Genomic DNA, 26117 nt, shown 5'->3' on the forward strand with positions numbered 1-26117 from the left:
TGGCCCAGGGTTTCACTGGTTCGGATCCTGGGCGGGACATGGCACTGCTCATCAAGCCATGCTGAGGTGGCATCCCACATAACACAGCCAGAGGGACCCACAACTAAAAATATACAACTATGTACTGGGGGGCTTTGGGGAAGAAAAAAGTAAAAATAAAATCTTAAAAAAAAAAAAAGAGTTCAGTGTAAAACACCTTTACTGCGTCTCTGTTCTGTACCAGGCACTGTGGTAGGTGCTGGGCAATCAAAAATGAGCAGGACAGAGTGATTAGTCCTATAGGAATAATAGACCTGTGAAGGATCAGTTGCTTTGACCCAGCATTTCCATTTCTAGCAATTTATCCTACAGAAATCCTTGTAGAAATGCAAAACAAAAAAGATACAGCTATAGAGATATTAATTGTAGCATTTGAAAAATAGGCAGCAGTCTAATGGGCCATCAGTAGGGGGACTGGTTAAAAATATATAAAATAAAGTGGAATATTATCAATCTGTTGAAAGATACAGAGCATAAGCTTTGAGATGGAATTTCCATTTTATATCATTAAATGATGAAGGCAACTTACAGAACTATTATAGTGTGATGCCATTTTTTACACATATGTAAATATGTAGGCATATGTGGCAGTAATTACTCTAGGTAGAATTGCGGGGGATAGAGCTAGGGCGAGAGATTTTTGCAGCTGTATCGTTTGAATATTTTAATTAAAAACTTACATTTCTATCATAACTTTAAAAACTCAGAGGAAAAAAAGAAATTACAGTATAGTGTAAGACGGGCAGTAATGGCTATCCATCCTCGATATAGGGCTGCTGGGGATAGCTTCACAGGGATATGTTGTTGGTGGAATTATGGGTGATTTTTTTCTTTTATATATATATATATATATATATATATATATATATATTTTTAAAGCTTTTATTTTTTCCTTTTTCTCCCCAAAGCCCCCCAGTACATATCTGTATATTCTTAGTTGTGGGTCCTTCTAGTTGTGGCATGTGGAACGCCGCCTCAGCGTGGTCTGACGAGCAGTGCCATGTCCGCGCCCAGGATTCGAACTGACAAAACACTGGGCCGCCTGCAGCGGAGCGCGCGAACTTAATCACTTGGCCAGGGGGCCAGCCCCTGGGTGATTTTTTCCTTAATTTCCTATCCTATAATATTGCTCTAATAAATATTATTTAACATAGCCGTATGCCCTTCTTATAGTGGTCCTCACTGCATTCAGAGAATGGTAATTTGATCTCCTACTGGATGCTCCTGTTCTTTGTATTGTAGGAATGCTGGATCTGGGAATAGGAAAGCCAGAACCAGTCCAGCTTTATTCTAATTAGGAATGTCACCCTTTTGTCCTAATTTATAAAAGCAGCACATCAGAGATCTCTACAGTTTGTCACTGTTTAAGTCCTTTGGTCACATTACCCTAGGAAGAGGTGAGTGGTCTTGAGAGATGTAGGAACCTGACGGGAGGGATTCCTAAACCACAGTAAGTCTGTACTTGGGGAAGGGCAGAAGTCAAGGGTTAATCTAACTGCCCCAACTGTACTTAGGTACTGAAGAAGACCTGGAATTCTACGTCAGGAAGTGTGGTGACATTCTTGGAGTAACCAATAAACTACCAAAGGACCAACAAGATGCCAAACATATCCTCGAGCACATCTTCTTCCAAGTGGTGGAGTTCAAGAAACTGAACCAGGTACAGAGCACAGAAGGCTCAATAAAGCGGGAGCCCTTCAAGTGGTGGGATCATCCATAAACCAGACTTCTCATGTTTTATGTCATTCATTCATTCTGCAAGTAATTTGTTAAGTATCTGCTAGGTGAACAAAACAGACAAAGATCCCTGCACTTATGGAACTTACATTCTAGCTGGAGAAGGCAGACAGTAAACATAATATATAAGTAAATCACACAGTCTGCCGGAAGATGTTAAGCAAGTAGAGCAGGGTAAGAGGGATCAAGTGTGCTGACTGTGGCAGCATGAAACAGGGTGGTCAGGGTAGGCCTCACTACAAAGCTGACATTAGAGCAAAGACCTGAAGGTGCTGAGGGATTTAGCCATGTAAACAGCTGGGGGACGAGTGTCCCAGGCAGAGGGAAGGCCTGTGCAAAGTCCCTGAGGCTGGGCTCTGCCTGGCATGTTTGAGGAACAGGAGTGCCAGTGTGGCTGGAGAGAACGGAGCAAAGGATAGAGCAGTGGGACATGAGATCAGCACCATATATTAGCAATCATTTTTCTGGGGCCTGCCCAGTGGCGCAGCAGTTAAGTTCACACATTCTGCTTTGGCCGCCTGGGGTTTGCCAGTTTGGATCCCGGGTGTGGACCTATGCACCGCTTGTCAAGTCATGCTGTGGCAGGCATCCCACATATAAAGTAGAGGAAGATGGGCATGGATGTTAGCTCAGGACCAGTCTTCCTCAGCCAAAAAAGAGGAGGATTGGCAGCAGATGTTAGCTCTGGGTTAATCTTCCTCAAAAAAAAAAAAAAAGAAAAAAGAAATCATTTTTTTCTGGACTGAGGACCAAGAACTTTAAAATTTTGCCTGGCCTTCAGTTTTTCTGTTCCTTGACAGGATTTCTAAAAATAAATGCCCCATCACTGTTGGTAAATGGGCATTCATGTGTTACTGATGGGAGAATAAATTGGTTCCACTTTTCTGGAGATATTTTTTATAATGTTATTCAAAAGCCCTAAAAATGTATATACCTTTGACCCAGCAATTCTAATCCTCAGAATCTGTCTTAATAATATCCTGAATGTATGTAAATTTACCAACCAGGATGCTCAGTGCAGCATTGTTTTTAACAGAAGGAAAATCTTCATCAGTAGAGAACTGGTTAAATATCTAGGGTGTATCCATAAGATGAAAGATGTTTTAGAAGAGGGGCCAGCCCGGTGGCATAGTGGTTAAGTTTGCACACTCCACTTTGGTAGCCCGGGGTTCATGGGTTCAGATCCCAGGCATGGACCTACAACCACTCATCAAGCCATGCTGTGGTGGCATCCCACATACAAAATAGAGGAAGATTGGCACAGATGTTAGCTCAGGGCTAATCTTCCTCATCAAAAAAAAAAAAAGTTTTAGAAGAATATTTAAGGCCTCAGGAAGGCATTCATGATACGGTAAATGGGGGTGGGAGGCCTATAAAACAGAATAAAGAGAGATTCTTTTTTTTTTTTTTCTTCCTGAGGAAGATTAGCCCTGAGCTAACTACTGCCAATCTTCCTCTTTTTGCTGAGGCAGACTGGCCCTGAGCTAACATCCATGCCCATCTTCCTCTACTTTATATGTGGAACACCTACCACAGCATGGCTTTTGCCAAACGGTGCCATGTCCGCACCCGGGATCTGAACCGGTGATCTCCAGGCCGCCAATAAGCAGAACATGTGAACTTAACCACTGTGCTACCGGGCCGGCCCCCTCCGTTTTTCATATATTATGGAATTAGGATTTTAGATGCTGAGTGGAAAGACCAGTTAGGGTGTGTCTACTGCCACCGGGCTGGTTCTGCTGGGTACTCATACTGAATGCCTCATATGTGCCAGGCATGGTGTAGATGTCGGGGCTATGGCAGTGAACAAGATAAATGCAGTCCTTGTTGTCTCTCTCAGCTCCATGCAGTGGGGGAGACAGGAGCATATGGGAAATTACAGTGCTCGGAGATAAGTGCCATGAAGGGAACCCAGAGGCGAGGCATTGATAGAGCTGCTTAGCACTGAAATGTGGGCTGGGGGCTTAGGTAGATTCCCGACAGTACCTACCCTGGTGGCAAGGGAGGGACAGGCCCCCAAGGCCAAGGTAAGAAGCCTGGTATGGTCTTCACATCAGTGCCTCCAACTGCATTTGCTCCCTACTCATGGTGGGTGGTGCATAGTGGTCAAAAGCATGCTGTCTACTAGTGAAAACTTGATCCTTGGGCTGGATTCAACCTTACTGCCAGAGGTTACCTATGTGTCCCAATTAGTGATAATTCAGAATCTCTAATCAGAGTCTAAAACCCTAAAGAGTTCACATTTCAGGCTTTGTACTGAAATACTAAAATTCTGTCTTATTCCCTCATCCAGGAACATGATGTTGATACAAGTGAAACGGCATTCCAGAATAATTTCTGAGGACCATGCCTCTTGAAGCATTTTCTGCCTCCTTATTCTCTCTTTGTACACTATTTTTTAATTGTTCCTCAACTGCTTATCAAAATTTTCTATACACTCTTTCCTCTGTGAGCTCTGGAAGGCCTATGCATCTTCTGTAGTGCCCAGATAGGTACAACATTTCTAACTTACAAGATCTTTATGTAAGATACATTCCATTTTTTAAAATTAAATCTGATTGAATCTACTTTTATAATTTATGAAATGGTCTTTCATTGAAGTCTTTTCTTTCGACTCCTGTTCTGGATTGGAATTTCTTTTATCAAAGATAAATAACTCTCAAGCTTGTTGTGAATACTGTACAGTTCTTGGACTAGTTCAAAAGGATACAAAACAAACAACCCACATAGTCTGTCTGCCCCACCGTACCTGATGAAAAAGATAAAATCCTAAACACACACCTTCCTCACATAGATTACTCACCCCTTCATCTCCCAGCTGCTTACAGGACACAACCATCTGGAGGCTTTACTTTGTCACACTTTGTCCCCCTCCTCTGAGCTCCTAAAGCACTCAAGTCTAATATAATGCAGGGCAAAATGTGATCATCTGTCCCAAGGACAACGGGAGAGACTGTACCTGCTTCAATGGGGCAGCTGATGTGGAAATGCACAGCAGTGTACTAAATACACTGGGTACCAGCTTTGGGGAACCCTGAAAGAGAGAAGATTGCAGAGCCACTGCCAGTGTGTAAGGGATGTGGCACAACGGAAAAGCTTAGCTGGTGGGTTCTATAAAGATGGGAACTGCAGAAGGAAGGCCATTTCGGGAGGGAGTGTGGTACCCAAGAGGAGGTAACAAGGATGTGGACTAAGGTGCTGTTATAGGAAAGGTGGCATTTTGAAATAGGTTTGGTCTGGAGGTTGAAGGTCAGATTGGCAAGATTTTGAGCCTGATTGCCTGGGACAGTGGTGGAGCTATTAGAAGGTGGGGATTCTGAAGGGTGAGCTGTTTTGGGTGAACATAAGAATCCAATTGAGATGATGGCCATTCATACAAGTGGAAATAACCAGTAAATAGCTGGAAATCCCTGAGGCTTAGAAAAGATGTCCAGTCTCAAAATCTGATTTGTTCACATAGAAATTGATAATTGGGGGCTGGCCTCAGTGGCCGAGTGGTTAAGAAGTTTGCGTGCTCCACTTCGACGGCCCAGGGTTTCACTGGTTTGGATCCTGGGCGCAGACATGGCACCGCTTGTCAGGCCATGCTGAGGTGGCATCCCACATGCCACAACTAAGAATATACAACTATGTACCGGGGGGCTTTGGAGAGAAAAAGGAAAAAAAAAATCTTAAAAAAAAAAGTGAAAGTACCAGTCCTAGCAGATAACAGCATAAAAATAACTTGGAGATTCTATTTGTTGAATTCAAATACATCTCTGATGGGAGAACCTTTAGTATCCAAATGAAGAGGAGATAACATTAGAAAAGGGAGATACCAGTCAGCGAGAAAACGTCTGTCCTCTCCCCAAGAGCAAGGAGGAAAGTTTGTGGCATCTTAGTTCATAGATCTGCTTTGTGGCTTTTGCTAAGTTACTTCTTATTTGTAAAACAAAATAAAGGTGTTCAAATTCTGTTCCCTAAAAGGTGCTAGAGCGCCATAAATGCCTTAATTAAATTTAATTTTAAAAAAGTTTTAATTAAAAATTTAACTAGATAATACCTGAGCACGAACTTAAGAATACTGAAGAGGAAGAATTTCGCCCTCTTCAGCCATTCAGCTGCCCTTTCTGCAACCAACGTTAGCAACTTCTTCCGCTGCCTTCAAGACGCAGGAAGAAATATATACTCTAAAAAGAGTAACAAACCTGGCTTATACCAAGTTTTAACAGGAAGCCTACTAATGTTTCATCCTAGGGCTGCGCTCTTGCCACTCACAATCTAATCGCGGAGAGAATTAACCTCACAAGAGTCGCAAACGCCTCGCAAGAGTCGCAAACGGTGACAAGTAGCATGAAGGACACTTGCCGTGTTAGGAGCTTGTCCGGGGCTGTTGACCCGCACGGCGGGTCAAGGACGGCTGGAGGCAGAGGGGGGTCAACAGGGCCCTTAATGTCGGAGGCCGGCGACGGACTCGCCCCGCTCCCTCTCATCCCCTGGGCCTTCTTTTCATCCGTCCTCCGCACGACCCCAAACAGCAGGCGCCGGGGGACACCTCCAGGGGCGATGACTCCGAGGGCGCGGGGCTGACCCGAGCGGCCGGGGAGGAAGCAGCGCCGGGCCAGACTGCCAGGGCACCACAACCCAGCAGCCGAGATCCCAGCGACCCCCAAGCGCAGGCGCCCCCGGTGACGTCGGGCGGCGCGACTCCCGCCATGCCTCGCGCGGCGCTGGAGCCGGGGCGCGCGCCCCAAAGTGGGCGCTGAGTGTCTGCAGGCTCGGGCCCCGCGGTCAGAGTACTTGGGGCCCTTGGCCTCGGTTTACACGGGTTGCGCCTCGAAACAGGTCACGTCACTTGCTTCGGGTCACTGCGGGCAGCGAGAGACTGCCAGGTAGATTCCAAAGACCGATTTTCTCTCTCCGTCTTCACAGAGGAGGGTGATGATTCCGTCAAGCGCGGCCGCGGGGCCTGGCCGGCCTGTGCAGTCGCTTCCCACTGGCCTAGGGACGAGGTTTTGGCGTTTATCGGCCGGTCCCTCCGTGACTTTTTGCCCGAACTCCCTAACCCGCGAGTCCTTCCCTGCTTAATTGCTGAACTGCAGGTGGCCACGTTACAAGAGGAAGAACTAAGTGTTTGCAAAAGCTGGTGCCCCAGAAAGCCCAGAGTGGAGCTTAGGGGTGTGGGCTAGACGTGGTGTATGTATATGGTAACCCAGGGTCCGGGCACTCATCTCAGAGCCTCATCTCCCTCATCAGGAACACAAGAGATTTGGATTAGATGGTTTCCAGGAGACCAAATTCTCACCCTTTGCAACTGCATAATTGAGGGCACAGCCAGGGCTGACATGAGCCCCAAGAAGCCCAGGCGAGATTGATTGCCCTGTCCTGTGATCAGTGACCTCACACTTCTCCCAGTGATTGAAGTGGGATCCCTAAAGTCACACAAATGGAACATAACCATCACTCCCTAAAACTTCCTTGTGTCTCTTTGTAATCCCTTTTTCACAACCAGTGTTACTTTAGATTGGTTCTGTCGCTATAGATTGGTTTGCAATTTCCAGACTTGTGTATGAATGGGATTATACAGTATGTACTCTTTGCCTTCTTTCAACATAATTACTTAGAGATTCGTATTGTGTCAATGTCTTTTTTATGGCTGAGTAGTATTCCACTGTATGGAAAAATTTGTTTTATATCTACAATTTCTTCATCCAGTCTCCTGCTGATGGATGTTTGGGTTGTTTCCAGTTTGGGCCATTACAAATAAAGCTATGTAAAAATCTCTGTATGGACATATGCATTCATTTTTATTGGAATGGCTGGGTCATATGGTAGGTGTATATGTTAAATTTTTAAGAACCTACTGAACTGTTTCCCAAAGTGGTTGTACAATTTTACATTCCCACCAGGAGTATTTGAGAATTCTGATTGCTCCCCATCTTCACCAGCATTTGATACGATTAGTCTTTTTAATTTTAGCTGTACTAATAGGTGTGTAAATCTCGTGGTTTTAATTTGCATTTCTTTAATGAGATGATATTGAGCTTCTTTTCATGTGCTTTTGCTACTGAATATATTTTGAAGGTAGAGTTTGAGAGTAGAGCCTATAGAATTTGCAGAAGGATCAGATAAGTGATGAGAGAGAAGAGTCAAGAATGACATCAACTCTGGTCAATGCTTGAGTACTTCCTAATATTCCTTCTCCCTGACATGCACTGGCTATTCCCTCTGCCTGAACCACCGTTCCCCACATTGGCCACCTTGCAAAGTCCTAAATCACCAGCTCTGAAGAGCCTTCAGTGACCCTGTTGGTTGGTTGCTTGGGCACACACAACCCCTGCTGTTTATCTTCACCTGTGCTGAGCTAATTTTCTGTTCACTCATTGTCTCCTGTATCAACTGATGAGCTTCTGGAGATTATGGATGGTTGGATCATCTCATTATGACTAGCCCCAGGCTATAACCCAGCTTCAATCATTTCAGCATATTTTCACAAATAGTACTCTCCAAATTTACATTTCAAATTATAGGTGCTTTGCTTCAAGCTACTAGTCCACTAGTTGTGTGATCATGGTAACATAACATCTTTGTGCCTCAGTTTTCTTATCTTTTGAGTGAGGATCTTATTGGTACCTGCCTCACATACTGATGAGCGTTAAATGCAAAATGAATGTAAAACTCTTAGTATGGTGCCTGGCACATGGTGTCTTCCCTAGTAAAAGCTAGCTATTATTATTTTTTGATCTGAATGCTTTGCAGATCCTTTTCTAGAACTCAAAGTTAGGTGCTTTGCAAAGAGTTATTCATAAAATCTCAATCTTCTGAGAAGTGGGTGGGGAAATTTCTCTGTAGAGGTCTGATTCCTTGAAACAGGTAATTGAATTGCTTTCCCTGCAATTGTAGGTGTTGTAGAAAATGTTCTATTTCCAGTCCTGGTCCTCGAACTCTCATGCCTGTGGCCAGTTACATGCTGCCATGACTCTGTCTTCTACAGTGATGCCCTTGGAGGTGTGGCAGAAGTGTCTGAAAAACATTCCTTTGTTTCAAAATCTCTTTCGATGTCTCATATCTTACAAGACACAATTCAAACTCTAGCATTCTAAGTCTTTTCACTTCTGGTCTGTGCCTTCCTAACTCTCCAGCCAAAATGTTAGCTTTATAACATTTAATTTCTTCAATTAAAAAATGTATAAGGGGGCTGGCCTGGTGGCGCAGCAGTTAAGTGCGCACGTTCCGTTTCGGCAGCCCGGGGTTCGCCAGTTCAGATCCCGGGTGCAGACATGGCACCGCTTGGTAAAAAGCCAATGCTGTGGTAGGTGTCCCATGTATAAAGTAGAGGAAGATGGGCATGGGTGTTAGCTCAGGGCCAGTCTTCCTCAGCAAAAAGAGGAGGATTGGCAGTAGTTAGCTTAGGGCTGATCTTCCTCAAAAAAAAAAAAAAAAAAAGTATAAAACCCCTTCTGTGAGTATCTACAAGGAGCCTAACATTATGGTAAAGATCTGAAGCTAAAAATGTGAATGCGGGGCTGTCTCTGTTCTTTAGAGAGCAATAAACTTGTCGGTGGGGTAAGTATGGTAGGAGGACAAGGAGGATAAGGAAAGTGCTCAGTAGGTAGAGGGGAGGACGCCAAACAGAAGGGGTCCTGTGAGTCTACTTGTCATTTACTTGTCATCAATCAGTGTCTGTTTTATGTTGGGCCCTGAGCATTTGATAAGTAGATTTGATCCCATCTTTCTAAGTCAGGGGCAAACTCTGACTCTGGAGCCTGGGGAGGGGCAGATTGTGGAATGACCAAATGACTGGAGCCTTCCTGTCTGAGGAGGGCATGTCCAGGAAGTTACCCAGTAGGGTGCAGACTGTATGTTATCACTCCTGGGCCCAGGGACCACTCCCAGGTGTGGCGGCACCCAGGACACTTGGAATCCTCTCCCTAGGGGGCATCTGTTGGTATGATGATAACTGGAAAAGACACTTGTGGAGATTACAAGATTCCATCTGGCACCAGGGTAACCCCCTGCTCCCTGACTCAAAGCACTCACTCCAGGCTTCCTAGGCTCCACCGTATTGGTCACCTGGCCCCCGTCCCAGATTCCAAGCAGACTCTCCAGCTGCTCCCTCTTCCCTTGGGCAAATACCTTGCTGGAGCTCCCAGGTCCTGTCTCTGTCCTGAAATGGGACTAATAATCCAGGTGAGAGTGTGTGCTGTGTGCAGAGCAGCTTCCTGGACCTCAAAGGACAAGCATGAGAGCGGGTGAAGAATCACAATAATAATAATAACTAAAAGTAATATCGTACTTATTATGTGCCAGGGATTGTTCTCAGTGGTTGACACAGATTAAGTTACTTAATCCTACAACCACTCTACAAAGTAGGTACCAGTGCAGTGATTAAGAGCATAGACTCTAGAACTAGACAGACCAGGTTTGAATCCCTGCTTTGCCATTTACAGTACTAGCCATGTGACCTGGGGGAGGCCTGTGTCTCAGTTTCCCCATCTGCCAAAAGAGGATAATACTAACATTACCTCATAGGGTTGTTATGAGAATTAAATGAAATAAAATTTATAAAGCATACAGAACAGTGGCTGGTACATAGTAAAAACTAAATTTTTGAGAATCTCATTTTTACAGATGAGGAAACTAAGGCACAGAGTAATTTGTGTAAGATCACACAACTAGTAAATGATGGAGCTGGGATTCAGACTCCAGGAAGTCTGGCTACAGAGGCTGCACTCTTTTTTTTCTTCTTCTTCTCCCCAGAGCCCCCCTAGTACATAGTTGTATATTCTAGTTGTAGGTCCTTCTGGTTGTGCTATGTCGGATGCTGCCTCAGCATGGCCTGATGAGCAGTGCCCTGTCCCCGCCCAGGATCCGAACTGGCAAAACCCCGGCCACTGAAGCAGACCATCGGAAACTAACCACTCCACCACGGGGCAACCTCCTGCACTCTTAAATACTACACCCTAGCAATGAACAGGGAATGTCCACATGAATTCCTTTATGAAGGAAGTAGGTAGGGGAAGGCTTGAATTGATTGATGGGGAAGCTTCTATCACTCGTCAGTATTCCTTCTGCTGTGCTAAATGAAGTTTGCAACAGCTGGCTGGACTGTCCCAGGTGGCCAGCAGCTTCTGGAAGATGGATCTAAAGCACAAGCAGAGGGTAAGGGGCTGAAGTTCTGCCAGGTCTCCCCAGGCTCCCGTCTCATGGTTCATTTACCTTGTCTCAGCACTCCGCCCTGGGAGCCCTGTGTGGCATGATACTGCGGAGGTACTTGGTAAATGGGAGCTTAAAATGGAGAATCCTTGCTAAGTCTCTTGCAGTTTGTTTAAGCACATGGCAAACGGAATTCAACTCAAGTTGAATTCTGGACCCTGGGAATACTGCGGTGAATTGAGGGGCCAGTTGGACCTCAGCATGCCCAAAGTTCGAAGGAGGAAACGCACAGTTAACAAGCAGATTGTGGGCAGTAGACCCCAGGGATAAATAGGAGTTAGTCAGGAGGGAGGGGCGGGAAGTGTTCCTGCCCAGATAATGGCCCAGCAAAGGCAAGGAGGCTAGCAAGTTCCCTTTGGCTAGGGGCAGGGTGGTGATAGGGCAGGATTGTATCAACCTGATTATGGAGTCTTTTACCCTGAGGGAGAGGTGGGCGGTTTTAAGACTGCATAGGCAAGATCAGTTTTGCATTATATAAGCCTCACTCGGGTTGCCACGAGTGGAGCTGAGGAGCCGGAGCCATTGAATTCGAGGCTGCAGAGGAATCAGGGAGATGGTAGGGGTGAGGGGCCGATTTAGGGTGGGGGCTGTAGGGACGGAGGAGCGGCTTGGACTAGCGCTGGGGGTTTTGCACAGTCGGTTTCCCCGGCCTGACTCTCCATCCTTGCACCTCACTGCCTTTCCTCAGCCTTTGCTGTGTGGGCTGCTCCTGCGCCGCCCCGGATCCACACTGAGCCTGGACCAGGCCTCAGTCACCTGGCGGCCCGTTCGGAGTCGCATCTCGCAAGGCGCCACCGCACCTCTTGGGCTCCCTGCCCTCCGCCTGCAGGGCTCTCGGCCCGTACAGCTCCGGCGCGCCCGCAGGCCCCGCCCCTCCTCACAGGCCCCGCCCTCCCCGCAGGCCCCGCCCCGCGCAGCCCGCCCGCCCGCGCGCCAGGCCCGGGCGGCGCCGACGCGCTTGGCGGGAGATAGAAAAGTGCTTCTGTGCGCGCCGGCGGCGGCTGCAGTTCCTGCGAGCGGCGGCGGGACCTGGGGACACGCTGACGCCTCCCAGCGCGGCCGCGGGGCCCGGAGCGGCCGGAACAGCCCGCGCCCTGACCCCGGCCCGGCTCCCGCTCCGGGCTCAGCCGGCGGGCGGGCGAGCGCGGCGCGGCCCGGGCCGGGGGGATGTCTCGACGGACGCGCGGGTGAGCGTGGCGGGGGGCTGAGGGCCCCTCCCCCTCCGCAGACCCCATCCCCCTCCACCCTGATTCCCGCTCCCACCCACCTCAAGCCGTGGCCCCTCCGAAGGGGCGGGGGCCAGGGTTCTGGGGGAAATGCTGCGCCCTGGGTCGCCCGAGTCAGGGGGCGCGCGCGAAGCCGGGGGGCTCCTGAGGGTCCCTCGCTTCGCTCCCCGGGCCTGCTGGGCCTCGGAGCCGGGGCGAGCGGGTCTCCTGGGACCCGGGCCAAGCCCTGCATGATGTCATTTTGTCTCCCGCCTAATTGCAGGGTGGGGGTGGGATGGCGGTGTCAACTGGTAGGGCCTTTACCGGGGACGGAGGCGACCCCTGAAGAGGGAAAATGATTCTCCAAGTCACAGTGAGCGGGAGGCCGAAGCCTGGAAGACACTTGTCGTTCAAGCTTATTTGGGTTCAGATTTGCCGATTCTCAACGTTTGGGGAAGCCCAGAGGGCCCCAAACGCTCTCCCTTGGCCTGGGAAGTGTGCCGTGGGGGAGGGGGCACTTTGTCCCCCACCACCTGGCTTCCGGGCCCCAGCTCGGTTTAGTTTCAGAGACCTGTCTTCCTGTTCCACGTGAGGAGTTTTGGGGCAGCTGGGGTCGGAGGTGAGGGGAAGAGAAACTGATGTGTGTCAAGACCACTCTGTGCCAGCAGCCCCTGGGGCCAAGGCAGGAACTGTGGTCTCCATTTTACTTACTCCCCCAGAGAATAAGTGGCTGAGTGGAGCCCCGACGCGGCTCTCTGGGCTCCAGGTCCCAGTCTTACGCCTGCGCTCCTGGGGCCTGAGTTCTGGGCTTCTCAGCCAGCTTGGGAGTCAGGGAGGACAAAGGGGTCCTGCCCTGACCCCTCCCTGGACTCAGACAGCCCCACAGCCCTCTGCAAGTGGTGTTTGCCTTCTCAGGCCGCGGGTGCAGACCCGAGAGGCCTTCCCCAGAGCTCCTCTCAGCAAGGAGGCGTCTGAGCCCTGCGCATTGGCCAGGGTGCCTGGCACAGGGTCTCTCTTCCTCAGGTCACCATTTCCCAGGGCAGCTCCAGTTCCCGGGAGTTTTCCGGTTAGGCACTTGTCAGGCGCTCTCCTGACTTTTGGTTCCTGAAGTATCACTCCAGGAAATGATAAAAGCCCCAGACAACCCCCAGGTCCTCTGCCACTTCTCCCCTGGGGCTCACTGGAGGAACCCCCTCCCAGGTGAGGGGTGGGTTCTGCACCCTGGCACCCCACATCACTCAGCTCCATTCTTGGCCACTTGCTATGACTCTCCGCGGCATCAGTGCCCCACTTCCCGCTCAGCTTCTGACTCACCCCACCTGGAGCAGAGCCCAGCACACTGAAGGGCGTAGAAAGGGTGTGTGGGACCTACATGTGGTGGCCACCACTGACTTGGCCTCTGCTTTTTCAGCTGGGATTACGAGGTGAAGACTTGAAGGTGCAGGTTTGGAGCCTGGCTCTGCGGACTTCGCAAGTGGCATAAGCCCTGTGAGCCTCAGTTTCCACATCCATTAAATGGGGATGACGGGAGTGCCTGTGAAGTGCATGGTCAGCACCATGTTGGTGATAGAAGTATATTATCTCACAGAATTCTCCCAGCTGTCCGAGTTGCTTCCCCATTAAAAAGCACCAGAGAGTGTACACACAGACACCTGTTCATCCTTGAAGGAACATTTGCTCAGGTTCGATTAGAAGCTGGGTGCTGGAGAACCAAGTGTGGTTTCTGTCAGAAAGGAGTCTGGGGCAGCTGATTTTAAAACCAGCTTCATTCTGTTAATTAGTGTCTTGTAGATTTCTTGCCTCCTACTTTACCGCGGTGGAGGACCCCTTGAATTGGCTCGGGAGTGACAGCACAAGGCTGAATTCCAGCTCCTTCTGTGACTGATGTGTTGCTGGGTTTAGATGCCATACCTTCCTTTCCTACTTCTAAAAAATTTACTTTAATTAGCATTTTTTGACTAATAGGCAGCAGCTTTGCACATTCGTTCATTCATTCATTTGTGTATCCAGTCATTCCCTGAGCAAACATTTCTTAAGGCCTTTTGGTGTGCGGGTCCCCACACCCCCCCCCCCCCCCCCGCCGCAATCCAGGGAGAGGTGGAGGTGGAGCTGACCTGTTGATGATGTCAAGGAGACAGGCACTTGCAGCCTAAGGGTGCACATTCTGAGGCAGGAGGATTTCCAAGGTGTCCTGGGAGTGTAGGAGTGGCTCTGGGAAGATGCTGAGTTCTGGGGAAGGGGAAAGTGTGGACACGAAAGGAAGCCCTCTTCCTTCTTTTGGCACCCGGCCTGTGCTGGCCTTGCTTGTTTGGAGATGTGCGGGCTTTTCCCACTTACATATACCTGCCTTAGGAGTACCTGACAGGTGACCTGCTGCAGGCCCCACCACATGGAGTTGGGAGGTTACTAACCTTGTGTGAGCCCCTGACATCCCTGGAGATGGATAGTGTGATCTCCATTTTTGTAACCATTAAACCTGGTAAATAGGAAGATTTTGGAGCAACTTGGAAAATTGCCTATTAGATAATTTAAAACATCCAGAATTCAAAGCTGCTTCTACCCTGCTTGTATTCCATAAACTATGTCTGTGTGTGGGGAAGGATTGAGAAGGGGATGTGCAAAACTGGACACAGTTACTGAGATAATGTATTTAAAATAACTAATATTTCTTAAAATCCTGGTGCTTGATGATTACATACATCATTAGCTTTAATCCTCAAAATATCCATGCAAGTTTAAAAAGTTTTGTTACTAAAAATATTAAATGGGTGTCTGGTTTTGAATATTATAACATTCTTGATGAAATCTTAACCTCTTTTTTTCTTGTAGCTTTTGAAATCATTAGGTTGTTCCTGAAAATAAGAGAATAAAATGAAAAAATTAAATTGAAAAAAATTAAAAAGAATGTGGAGGGGGGCCGGCCCCATCGCCGAGTGGTTGGGTTCACGCCCTCTGCTTCGGTGGCCCAGGGTTTCGGGGTTTGAATCCTGGCCACAGACATGGCACTGCTCATCAGGCCACGCTGAGGCAGGCATCCTACATGCCACACTGGAAGGACCCACAACTAAAAATACACAACTATGTCCTGGGGGGCTTTGGGGAAAAAAAGGAAAAATAAAATCTGTAAAAAAAAAAAATGTGGAAGTACTTCTGGTTTTAAAAGCAGAAAGAGGGGCCGGCCCGGTGGCACAGTGGTTAAGTGTGCACGTTCTGCTTCTTGGCCTCCCAGGGTTTGCCAGTTCGGGTATGGGTGTGGACATGGCACCGCTTGGCAAATGCCATGCTGTGGTAGCCATCCCACGTATAAAGTAGAGGAAGATGGGCATGGATGTTAGCTCAGGGCCAGTCTTCCTCAGCAAAAAGAGGAGGATTGGCAGTAGTTAGTTCAGGGCTAAACTTCCTCAAAAAAAAAAAAAAGCAGAAAGAGTAAAAGCCTGCCTCCCCTACCTTTTCCCTAGAGGTGACTGGCCACTGCCCACACTGTCCATCTGTCATGTAGCAAAGACGTGTGGAGGCTCATGTACTTGACCTTTAACTTGCTCCCCCTGCAGTGAGGAGCTGGATGAGCTGCATTACCAGGACACGGATTCAGACGTGCCGGAGCAGAGGGACAGCAAGTGTAAGGTCAAATGGACTCACGAGGAGGTAAGTGACACTGAGGGGCAATTCAAGGGGGGTGGGATGGCCTGAAAACTGAGCCTGGGATGTGTCTGCCTGATACCCTGACATGTGGGAGGAAGAGGAGCAGCTGGTGAAAGAAGTGGATGGGTCCTCTGGTTCTCCCCGATGATACCTCTTCTCAGAGCATCCTTGGAGAGTTTCAGTATTGATGTCTTTTTGGGGCGTGTGTCCCTCAAACCTCAGGGCCAGCAATTGCTGTTGTCTCCTGGGAGCTGTTGTGTTCTGTATTGTGGACATTAATTGTGCCTCTTGTCCTTTAACTGCTAGGAGGTTTAGCCAAATCTGCAACCCCCTCTTTATTACTGTTTTTTTTTTTAATATTTTCTTTTCCTTTTTTTAAGATTGGCCCTGAGCTAACATCTCTTGCCAATCTTCTTCTTTTTTTCTCCCCAAAGCCTTCCCAGCCTACAGTTGTACATTCTAGTTGTAGGTCCTTCTGGTTCTGCTATGTGGGACGCTGCCTCAGCATGGCCTGATGAGCGGTGCCGTGTCCGCACCTAGGACCTGAACCAGCAAAACCCTGGGCCTCCGAAGCAGAGCGCGCAAACTTAACCACTCAGCCATGGGGCCGGCCCCTATTACTATTTTTTAAGATTAACTTTATTGTCTCTCATGACATCAAGCTCTGAATTGATTTTCTTTTCATTCTTTAATCAAGTTTAGGGAAATATTTATATACACTCAAATACACCTTTCAAAGTGAACAGTTCCAGCGGTTTTGACAAATGTGTATGCTCATGTAAGCACAACCCTGACTATCCCAAAAAGTCCCCTTTGTGGTCCATCTTCCCCAGCTCCAGACAATTGCTGATCTAATGTCTCTCTGAGTTTTGTTTTGCCTGTTCTTGAATGTCTCATAAATGAAATCACACAACTATACTCTTCTATCAGCCTTCTTTTGCTCAGCATAAAGTTGCATGATTCAGTAATTTGTTCGTCTTTTTTTGTTGCTGAACAGTATTGTGTTAGAGTCTGTTTCACTTGTTGATGGACTTTTGGGCTGTTTCTAGTTTTTGGTGATTGTGGCTATGAAGATTCTTGCCTAAGTCTTTTTTGAGGATTATGTTTTCATTTCTCTATGGGGATACTGAGATATGGTCATGGGATAGGTGTCTGCTTAGTTTTATAGAAACTGCTGGACCTCTTTTTAAATTGGTTGTACCATTTTAGACTCCTACTGGCCTTATCTTTTTGTTCTGCTTCTATTTTCCTGGATGTGTTTAGTTTTAGGTCTTTTTTTCCTTTAACTTACGTGAGTTGTGAAACCCGCTTAAATTGTAGAATATGTTTCTTCAGCGGAGTGCTAAGCAAGCCTTTGCTGTTCATCCCACTGTGGATCAGGGACTATGTTGGGCTCTTGTGGTCTTAGAAGAATAAACAAGATTCCTACCCCAGAGCAGCTCTCTACCTGAGATGGAGAGATAAGCCCCTGCACATGCAGGCCCGTGGATGTGCTGGCATTAGCCAGCAGGATTCATGTCTCTCTCTGTGTGCTCACCATCATATCTCTACTCTTGCACTAAGGCTCCTAGCACGGAGGAGGCGCTGTAATAGTTGAAATACCTTTAGAGGGAGAGGTTACTGTTGTCCGAAGAGATTAGGGAAAGTTTCAAGGATCAGGATTTGGAAATTCAGCAGTCAGGGAAGTGTGCAAAATTGTGGGCAAGGCAGAATAGGGGATGGGTGCGGAAAAGCAAGGAGAGGGGCCTGGTTTGGCTGGAGGGAAATGGACAAAAAGATCAATTGGGGCACATCCTAGAAGGCCTTGAGTGTCTGGCTGAGGAGTGTAGCATGTATTTAGTTAGCAGGGCGGAGCCATTGAAGGTTTTTAAAGCAGAGGAGTGACATGAATATAGCTGGGCTTCAGGGGAGCTAGTCTGCTGTGTGTAGGGTGAATAAGAGATTGGGGGGCAGCCTGGGATCAGTACCAAGGGAGTGGAGGGCGCTATACCAGGCAGGAAGATGGCTGTGGAGACACTGGCAGAGCGAGATGGAGTTGACAGGTGGAGGAGGCCCACAGGGTTCAGGAGGAGCTGGAGATGAAACAGCAAAGTGGCCGTGCCACTTGTCGGGATGGACATAGGGAAGATGGGAGGAAGGCAGGTGGTGGCCTGGCCAGGTCAAGTGCCAGGGGAGGGCAGCGTGTCCGGGGCTGGCTGTGTGGGTGTGGGCTGTGGGACTTTGCCCAGCTGGTGTGTGTGTGTGTGTGGTAAGAAAAAAAACAGATAATATTAAATTTACTATTGTAACCATTTTTAAGTGTGCAGTTTGTGTTAAGTATATTCACATTGTTGTGCAACAGATCTCTAGAACTTTCTCATCTTGCAAAACTGAATCTCTATATCCACTAAACATCAATTCCTCATCTCCCCTTCTAGCCCTTGGCAACCACCTTTCTACTTTCTGTTTCTGTGATTTTGACGACTTTAAGTATTTCATATGAGTGGAATCATACAGTATTTGTCCTTTAGTGACTGGCTTATTTCACTTAGCATAATTCCTCGTGGTTTGTCCATGTTGTAGCATGTGACAGAATTTCCTTTTTTTTTTTTATCGAGTTCATAATAGTTTGTGTCATTGTGAAATTTGAGTTGTGTATTATTTGTCTGTCACCACGTAAGTGCTCCCCCCTGTGGCCACCTGCAGCCTGCCTTCCCCTGGTAACCACTGAACTGTTTTCTTTGTCCATGTGTTTGTTTATGTTCCACATATGAGTGAAATCATATGGTGTTTGTCTTTCTCAGTCTGGCTTATTTCGCTTAGCATAATTCCCTCCAGGTCCTTCCATGTTGTTCCAAATGGGATGATTTTGTCCTTTTTTGTGGCTGAGTAGTATTCCATTGTATATATACACCACATCTTCTTTATTCAGTCATCAGAGGATAGGATCTTGGATTGCTTACATGTCTTGGCTGTTGTGAATAGTGCTGCGGTGAACATAGGGGAGCATATGTTACTTTGGATTATTGATTTCAAGTTGTTTGGGTAGATACCCAGTAGTGAGATAGCTGGGTCATGTGGTAGTTCTATTTTTAGTTTTTTGAGGAATCTCCATAGTGTTTTCAATAGTGGCTGCACCAGTTTGCATTCCCACCAGCAGTGTATGAGGGTTCCCTTCTCTCTACCCCCTCTCCAGCATTTGTTATTTTTAGTCTTAGTGATTATAGCCATTTTAACAGGCATAAGGTGGTATCTTAGTATAGTTTTGATTTTCATTTCCCTGATGATTTGTGATGTTGAACGTCTTTTCATGTGTTTATTGGCCGTCTGTATATCTTCTCTGGAAAAATGTCTGTTCAAATCCTCTGCCCATTTTTTGATGGGGCTGTTTTTTTTGGTGTTGTTGAATTGTATGAGTCCTTATATATTATGGAGGTTAACCCCTTGTTGGATATATGATTTGCAAATATTTTCTCCCAATGGGTGGGTTGTCTTTTTGTTTTGATCCTAGTTTCTTTTGCCTTGCAGAAGCTCTTTAGTCTGATGAAGTCCCACTTGTTGTTTTTTCTTTTGTTCCCCTTGTCTAAGAAGACATGGTATTCGAAAAGGTCCTTTTAAGTTCGATGTCAAAAAGTGTACTACCTATATTATCTTCCAGGAGTTATATGGTTTCAGGTCTTATCTTCAAGTCTTTGATCCATTTTGAGTTTATTTTTTTGTATGGCATGAGATAACGGTCTACTTTCATTCTTTTGCATGTGGCTGTCCAGTTTCCCCAACACCATTTAGTGAAGAGACTATCTTTTCTCCATTCTGTGTTCTTGGCACCTTTGTTGAAGGTTAGCTGTGTGTGGATGTGTGGTTTTATTTCAGGGCTTTCAGTTCTGTTCCATTGATCTGTGCGCCTGTTTTTGTACCAGTACCATGCTGTTTTTTTTTTTTTTTTAAGATTTTATTTTTCCTTTTTCTCCCAAAGCTCCCCCAGTATACAGCTGTGTATTTTTAGTTGTGGGTCCTTCTAGTTGTGTCTTGTGGGATGCCACCTCACCATGGCTTGATGAGCGGTGCCATGTCTGCGCCCAGGATTTGAACCAGCGAAACCCTGGGCCGCCAAAGCAGAGCATGCGAATTTAACCACTCGGCCACAGGGCCAGCCCCAGACCATGCTGTTTTGATTACTATGGCTTTGTAGTACATTTTGAAGTCAAGGATTGTGATGCCTCCAGCTTTGTTCTTTTGTCTCAGAATTACTTTAGCAATCTGGGGTCTTTGGTTGCCCCATACGAATTTTAGGATTCTTTGTTCTATTTCTGTGAAGAATGTCATTGGGATTCTGATTGGGATTGCATTGAATCTGTAGATTGCTTTGGGTAGTATGGACATTTTAACTATGTTTATTCTTCTAATCCATGTGCATGGAATCTCTTTCCACCTCTTTATGTCATCATCAGTTTCTTTCAATAATGTCTTAGAGTTTTCATTGTATAAGTCCTTCACCTCCTTAGTTAAATTTATTCCTAGATATTTTATTCTTTTTGTTGAGATTGTAAATGGAATTGTATTCTGGAGTTCTCTTTCTGTTAGTTTGTTATTAGAGTATAGGAATGCAACTGATTTTTGTAAGTTGATTTTGTACCCTGCAACTTTACTGTAGTTGTTAATTATTTCTAAAAGTTTTCCGATGGATTCTTTAGGGTTTTCTACATATAAGATAATGTTGTCTCCAAACAGCGAGAGTTTCACTTCTTCACTCCCTATTTGGATTCCTTTTATTCCTTTCTCTTGCCTAATTCCTCTGGCCAAAACCTCTAGTACTATGTTGAATAAGAGTGGTGGTAGTGGGCATCCTTGTCTTGTTCCAGTTCTCAGAGGGATGGCATTTAGTTTTTCCCCATTGAGTATGATGTTAGCTGTAGGTTTGTCATATATGGCCTTTATTATGTTGAAGTAATTTCCTTGTATCCCCATTTTAAGAGTTTTTATCGTAAATGGCTGTTGGATCTTGTCAAATGCTTTCTCTGCATCTATTGAGATGATAATGTGGTTTTTATTCCTCATTTTGTTAATGTGTATCACATTGATTAATTTGCGGATTTTGAACCATCCCTGTGTCCCTGGTATAAATACTACTTGATCGTGACATGATGTTTTTTTTTTTAAGATTTTATTTTATTTTTCCTTTTTCTCCCCAAAGCTCCCTGGTACGTAGTTGTATATTTTTAGTTGTAGCTCCCTCTATTTGTGGCATGTGGGACGCCACCTCAGCGTGGCTTGATGAGCTGTGCCATGTCCATGCCCAGGATCCGAACCAGAGAAATTCTGGGCCGCTGAAGCAGAGTGTGTGAACTTAACCACTCGGCCACGGGGCCGACCCTGATCTTTTTGATGTATTGCTGTATTCAGGTTGCCAATATTTTGTTGAGGATTTTTGCATCTATGTTCATCAGTGATATTGGCCTGTAGTTTTCCTTTATTGTGTTGTCCTTGTCAGGCTTTGGTATCAGAGTGATGTTGGCCTCATAGAATGTCTTAGGAAGCATTTCATCTTCCTTAGTTTTTTGGAATATCTTGAGAAGGATAGGTATTAAATCCTCTCAGAAAGTTTGGTAGAACTCTCCAGGGAAGCTGTCTGGTCCTGGGCTTTTATTATTCTTTGGGATGCTTTTGATTACTGTTTCAATCTCTTTACTTGTGATTGGTCTATTCAGATTATCTATTTTTTCTTGATTCAGCTTTGGGAGGTTGTTAAGAGTCTAAGAATTTATCCATTTCCTCTAGATTGTCCGTTTTGTTGGCGTATAGCTTTTCATAGTATTCTCTTATAATCCTTTGTACTTCTGTGGTATCTGTTGTTATTTCTCGTCTTTCATTTCTAATTTTATTTATCTGAGCTTTCTCTCCTTTTTTCTTTGTAAGTCTGGTTGGAGGTTTGTCAATTTTGTTTATCTTCTCAAATAACCAGCTCTTTGTTTCATTGATCCTTTCTGCTGCCCTTTTTTGTTTCAATAACATTCATTTCTGCTCTGATTTTTATTATTTCTTTCCTTCTGACTTTGGGCTTTGTTTGTTCTTCTTTTTCTAATTCAGTTAGATGTAGTTTGAGATTGCTTATTTGGGATTTTTCTTGTTTGTTAAGGTTAGCCTGTTTTGCAATGAATTTCCCTCTTACTACGGCTTTTGCTGCATCCCATGTGAGTTAGTATGGTGTGTTTTCATTTTCATCTGTCTCCAGAGATTTTTTGATTTCTCCTTTAATTTTTTCAATGATCCATTGGTTTTTCAATATTGGTTAGCCTCCACAACTTTGTCCCTTTCTCAGCCTTTTTCTTATAATTAATTTCTAGCTTTGTAGCATTGTGATCAGAAAAGATGCTTGTTATTATTTCAGTCTTCTTAAATTTATTGAGGCTTGCCTTGTTTCCCAACATATGGTCTGTCCTTGAGAATGTTCCGTGCGCACTTGAGAAGAATATGTATTCTGCTGTTTTTGGATGAAGTGATCTATATATGTCTATTGAGTCCAACTGATCTAGCTTTTCATTTAATTCCACTTTTTCCTTGTTGATTTTCTGTCTGGGTGAGCTATCCATTGATGCGAGTGGAGTGTTAAGGTACCCTACTATTAATTGTGTTATTATTAATGTCTTCTTTTAGGTTTGTTAATAGTTGCTTATGTACTTTGGTGCCCCTGTGTTGGGTGCATAGATGTTTATAGTGTTGTCTTCTTGGTGGACTGTCCCTTTGATCATTATGTACTGCCCCTCTTTGTCTCTCTTTACCTGTCTTATCTTGCAGTCTACTTTGTCTGATATAAGTATTGCAACCCTTGCTTTCTTTTGTTTACCATTATCTTGGAGTATCGTCTTCCTCCCCTTCACTCTGAGCCTGTGTTTGTCATTGGAGCTGAGATGTGTTTCCTGGATGCAGCATATTGTTGGGTCTTGTTCTTTATACCGTCTCCACATTCTGTGTCTTGTTATTGGAGAATTCAATCTGTTTACGTTCAGGGTGATTATCGCTATATGAAGGCTTAATGCTGCCATTTTATCACTCGTTTTCTGGTTCTCCTGCATTTCCTTTGTTTAGTGTCCTGTGTATTTTGGTCTACCAGTTGAGTTATGTAGTTTTTTATGTTGTGTTTCTTTGTTTTCTCCTTACTTATTATTTGTGTCTCTGTTCTGCTTTTTTGTTTAGTGGTTACCATGAGGTTTGTATTCATAATCTTGTAGACAAGATAGTCCATTTTCTGATGCCCTCTTATTTCCTTAGTCTAAACCGATTCAGTCCCTTTCCTCCTCCCCTCGTAAGTTGTTCCTGTCACATCTTATTCCATGTTATGTTGTGAGTTTGTGGTTAAAATGACAAGATTATCTTTGTTTTTGGTGTTTTCCTTTATCTTCAGTGCTATGTTTGAGTATTTACTAACCTGTTCTGATGTATAGCTGCAATTTTCTGACTTTGTCTACCTATTTATCACCTTACTCTGCTTTGTAACCTCTTTCTCCCCCTTTTTTTTTTCTGAGTATGAAGGCCTTCCTGAGGATTTCTTGTGTGACTGTGGGGTTTTGTGGCTACGAACTCCCTTAGCTTTTGTTTATCTTGGAAAGCTTTTATTTCTCCCTCATATCTGAAGGATATTTTTGCTGGATAGAATATTCTTGGCTGAAAGTTTTTGTCCTTCAAAGATTTGAATATGTCATTCCAGTCTCTCCTAGCCTATAAGGTTTCTGCAGAGAAATCTGCTGAAAGCCTGATGTATGTTATTTTCTTCTGCCTTGCTACCCTTAGTATTTTTTCTTTGTCATTTACTTTTGCCAGTTTCACTACTATATGCCTTGCAGTAGATGTTTTTACATTGACATATTTAGGAGATCTGTTAGCTTCTTCCATGTGGATTTCCATCTCCTTCCCTAGATTTGGGAAGTTCTCTGCTATTATTTCTTTGAACAAGCTTTCTGCTCCATTCTCCTTCTCTTCTCCTTCTTGAATACTATAATTTTTATATTGCATTTCCTAATTGATTCGGATATTTCGTGGAGACTTTCTTCGTTTCTTTTTAGCCGTAGTTCTCTCTCCTCTATCTGGAGTGTTTCAACATGTCTACCCTCAATTATGCTGATTCATTCTTCTATGATGTCTGCTCAGGTGTTCAGGGAATCCATATTTTGTTTGATCTCTTCCATTGTGTCTTTCATCTCTAATATTTCTGATTGATTCTTCTTCATAGTTTCAATCTTCTTTTATGAAGTAGCTCCTGAACTTGTTGAATTGTTTCTCTACATTCTCTTTTAACTTGTTGAATTTTCTGACAGCTATTTTTAATTCTGTCATTTAGATTATGTGTTTTTGTGTCCTCAGGACTGATTTCTGTGTACTTGTCATTTTCTCTCTGCTCTGGAGATTTAATATAATTTTGGATACTACTAGAGGGCATGGCTCTGTTTTTGCACATAGTGGTATTATTTGATTGCAGTTACCGCCTGTTGCCACTGGGTGGGGGTCAAGAGCTGCATATTCTGAGCCCTCTGTGGTCCACCAGGATGCCAGGCACTGGAGCTGGCGTTGGGTGGGTGGGAGGGGGTGCACTTTCTTCTGCATGCTCTTGGGGTTTTCTTGCTCTGCCCTTGCTGTCTGCTGTCAGGGTTGGCTTGATGAGGTCACCCCCACAGTAGCTTTCACCCCAGTAGAGGGGTTCCCTCTAGGCTGCAAGGGCCCTCGTGGATCTTTGACGTTCCTGCGAATGAATGTCCCCTCCCCACTTCCTTCCCTCTCTGAGGCCTCCCACGGTCCCAGATCCTAGTCTTTTGGGGAGGGAATGAAGTTTTCTCTTAGCCCCGTTCCACCTCCTCCAAGGGGGGCTCCAGCCTCTCTGCCCCCTGTCGTATGGCTGTGTGGGTCTCTCGGATGTCTTTTGTGTTGTGTTTGGATGTCCTCTGTTGGACTATGGATGTCTTTTTCGTTGTGTGGTGGAGGGGAGGGATTACTGGGAAAGCTCTCTCCGCAGTGATGCTGACGTCACCTCCTAGACTGAGAATTTCCTCCTGTTTTAAGGCTGAATAATATTCCATTGTATGGATATGCCACATTTTCTTTATCTTCATATGTTAAGTGAAAAAAATCAACTTGACTGAGGAATACCTTACCTACAATCAACTACAACCATTTAAAGGACAGTTTGATGAGTTTCAACTGATGTTTTGCTGTTGAACCATGAGCACCTTCACATTATAGAATGTCACCCCCCCAAACATTCCTTGCTCCCCTTTGCTATCCATCCCTCCCTCTCTCCACCCCTGACCTCAGACAACCACTGACTACCTTTCTGTCCCTGTAGCTTAGTTAACATCGTCTAGAATTGGATACGTGTAGAATCACGCAGTGTGTACCCCTTTCTGCCTGACTCCTTTCGTGCATCATGGTGATGCTGAGATTTCGTGTTCTTGCCTGAATCAGTAGTTCGTTTTCAGGAGAATGTTTTAACCGATACTGTTTTGCCTTCTAACTACTCTTGATTATTCTGCCCAGGTCTCTCCATCTCCCTGCTGAGTCACTGGCCTCTCTGGCCTGGGTGCCTGTAATGGCATCCTTTTGTCCATCCTGCCCTCTTAAGCCCCTTTTCTTGCAGCTACCAAAGTGAACTTCACAACAAGCATTCAGACCATGACCATCCACTGCTTGATGCGTCAGTGGCTTTGCATGACCCAGAGGCCTGAATCAGTCCTGCATGTGGTCTGGCCCCTTGCATCCCTCTCTCACTTGCTTCCTGCATTCAGCTACCTCAGACTTCCTTTGAGCCCATCCCTTGGTCTCCCTGAATAGACAGTCACTATATACCTCTCCGTACCCCCGGCCTGGGGTGGCTTTACTTTTGTTTGTGGGAGCCTTTGCTTAGCATCTGCCTCCCTTTAGACCACAAGTCCCCTGAGGTTGGGGCAGCTCTGTGGCTGCCCGCTGCTGTGTCTGTAGTGCCCAGCTCGTAGTAGCTGCTCATTCCATGACTGAATGGATGAATGAGGCTGTTCCTCTTGGGGAAGGCTCTGTCGGGAACAGCTGCTTTCTGCACATGTGTGAGCAAGCCCTCTGTCTTTCTGGTGTTGGCAGGATGAGCAGCTGAGGACTCTGGTGAGGCAGTTCGGACAGCAAGACTGGAAGTTCCTGGCCAGCCACTTTCCTGTGAGTGCAGCCCCTCTGCGGCCCCCTTCCCAGGGTCAAGTGTTCTTGGTGACCAGACACTGTGCCTAGGACAGACCTTCTGCCGTGGAGAAAAAAAGGGAGTTCCTTACCAAGCCCCCCAGCTCACCCAAACAGAACCAAACAACC

General features: G+C 45.8%; 2 protein-coding genes across 2 annotated transcripts in view; both read left to right on the plus strand.

Moving 5' to 3' along the window:
- Positions 1 to 4356, plus strand: part of IFT52 (intraflagellar transport 52) — a 31918-nt gene extending 27562 nt beyond the window's left edge. The window contains exons 13-14 of the mRNA XM_046679168.1: positions 1554 to 1699; positions 4070 to 4356. Coding sequence (XP_046535124.1) covers positions 1554 to 1699; positions 4070 to 4117 — 194 coding nt within the window. The 3' untranslated portion in view covers positions 4118 to 4356. The remainder of the gene's footprint in view (positions 1 to 1553; positions 1700 to 4069) is intronic.
- A 7634-nt stretch (positions 4357 to 11990) lies between these two features.
- The window catches only part of MYBL2 (MYB proto-oncogene like 2), a 38731-nt gene continuing 24604 nt past the window's right edge, over positions 11991 to 26117 (plus strand). Inside the window, exons 1-3 of the mRNA XM_046680109.1 lie at positions 11991 to 12158; positions 15728 to 15821; positions 25899 to 25970. Coding sequence (XP_046536065.1) covers positions 12139 to 12158; positions 15728 to 15821; positions 25899 to 25970 — 186 coding nt within the window. The 5' untranslated portion in view covers positions 11991 to 12138. The remainder of the gene's footprint in view (positions 12159 to 15727; positions 15822 to 25898; positions 25971 to 26117) is intronic.

The sequence above is a fragment of the Equus quagga genome, chromosome 12 (genome assembly GCF_021613505.1).
Source record: "Equus quagga isolate Etosha38 chromosome 12, UCLA_HA_Equagga_1.0, whole genome shotgun sequence".
In the NCBI taxonomy this organism is placed as follows: domain Eukaryota; kingdom Metazoa; phylum Chordata; class Mammalia; order Perissodactyla; family Equidae; genus Equus; species Equus quagga.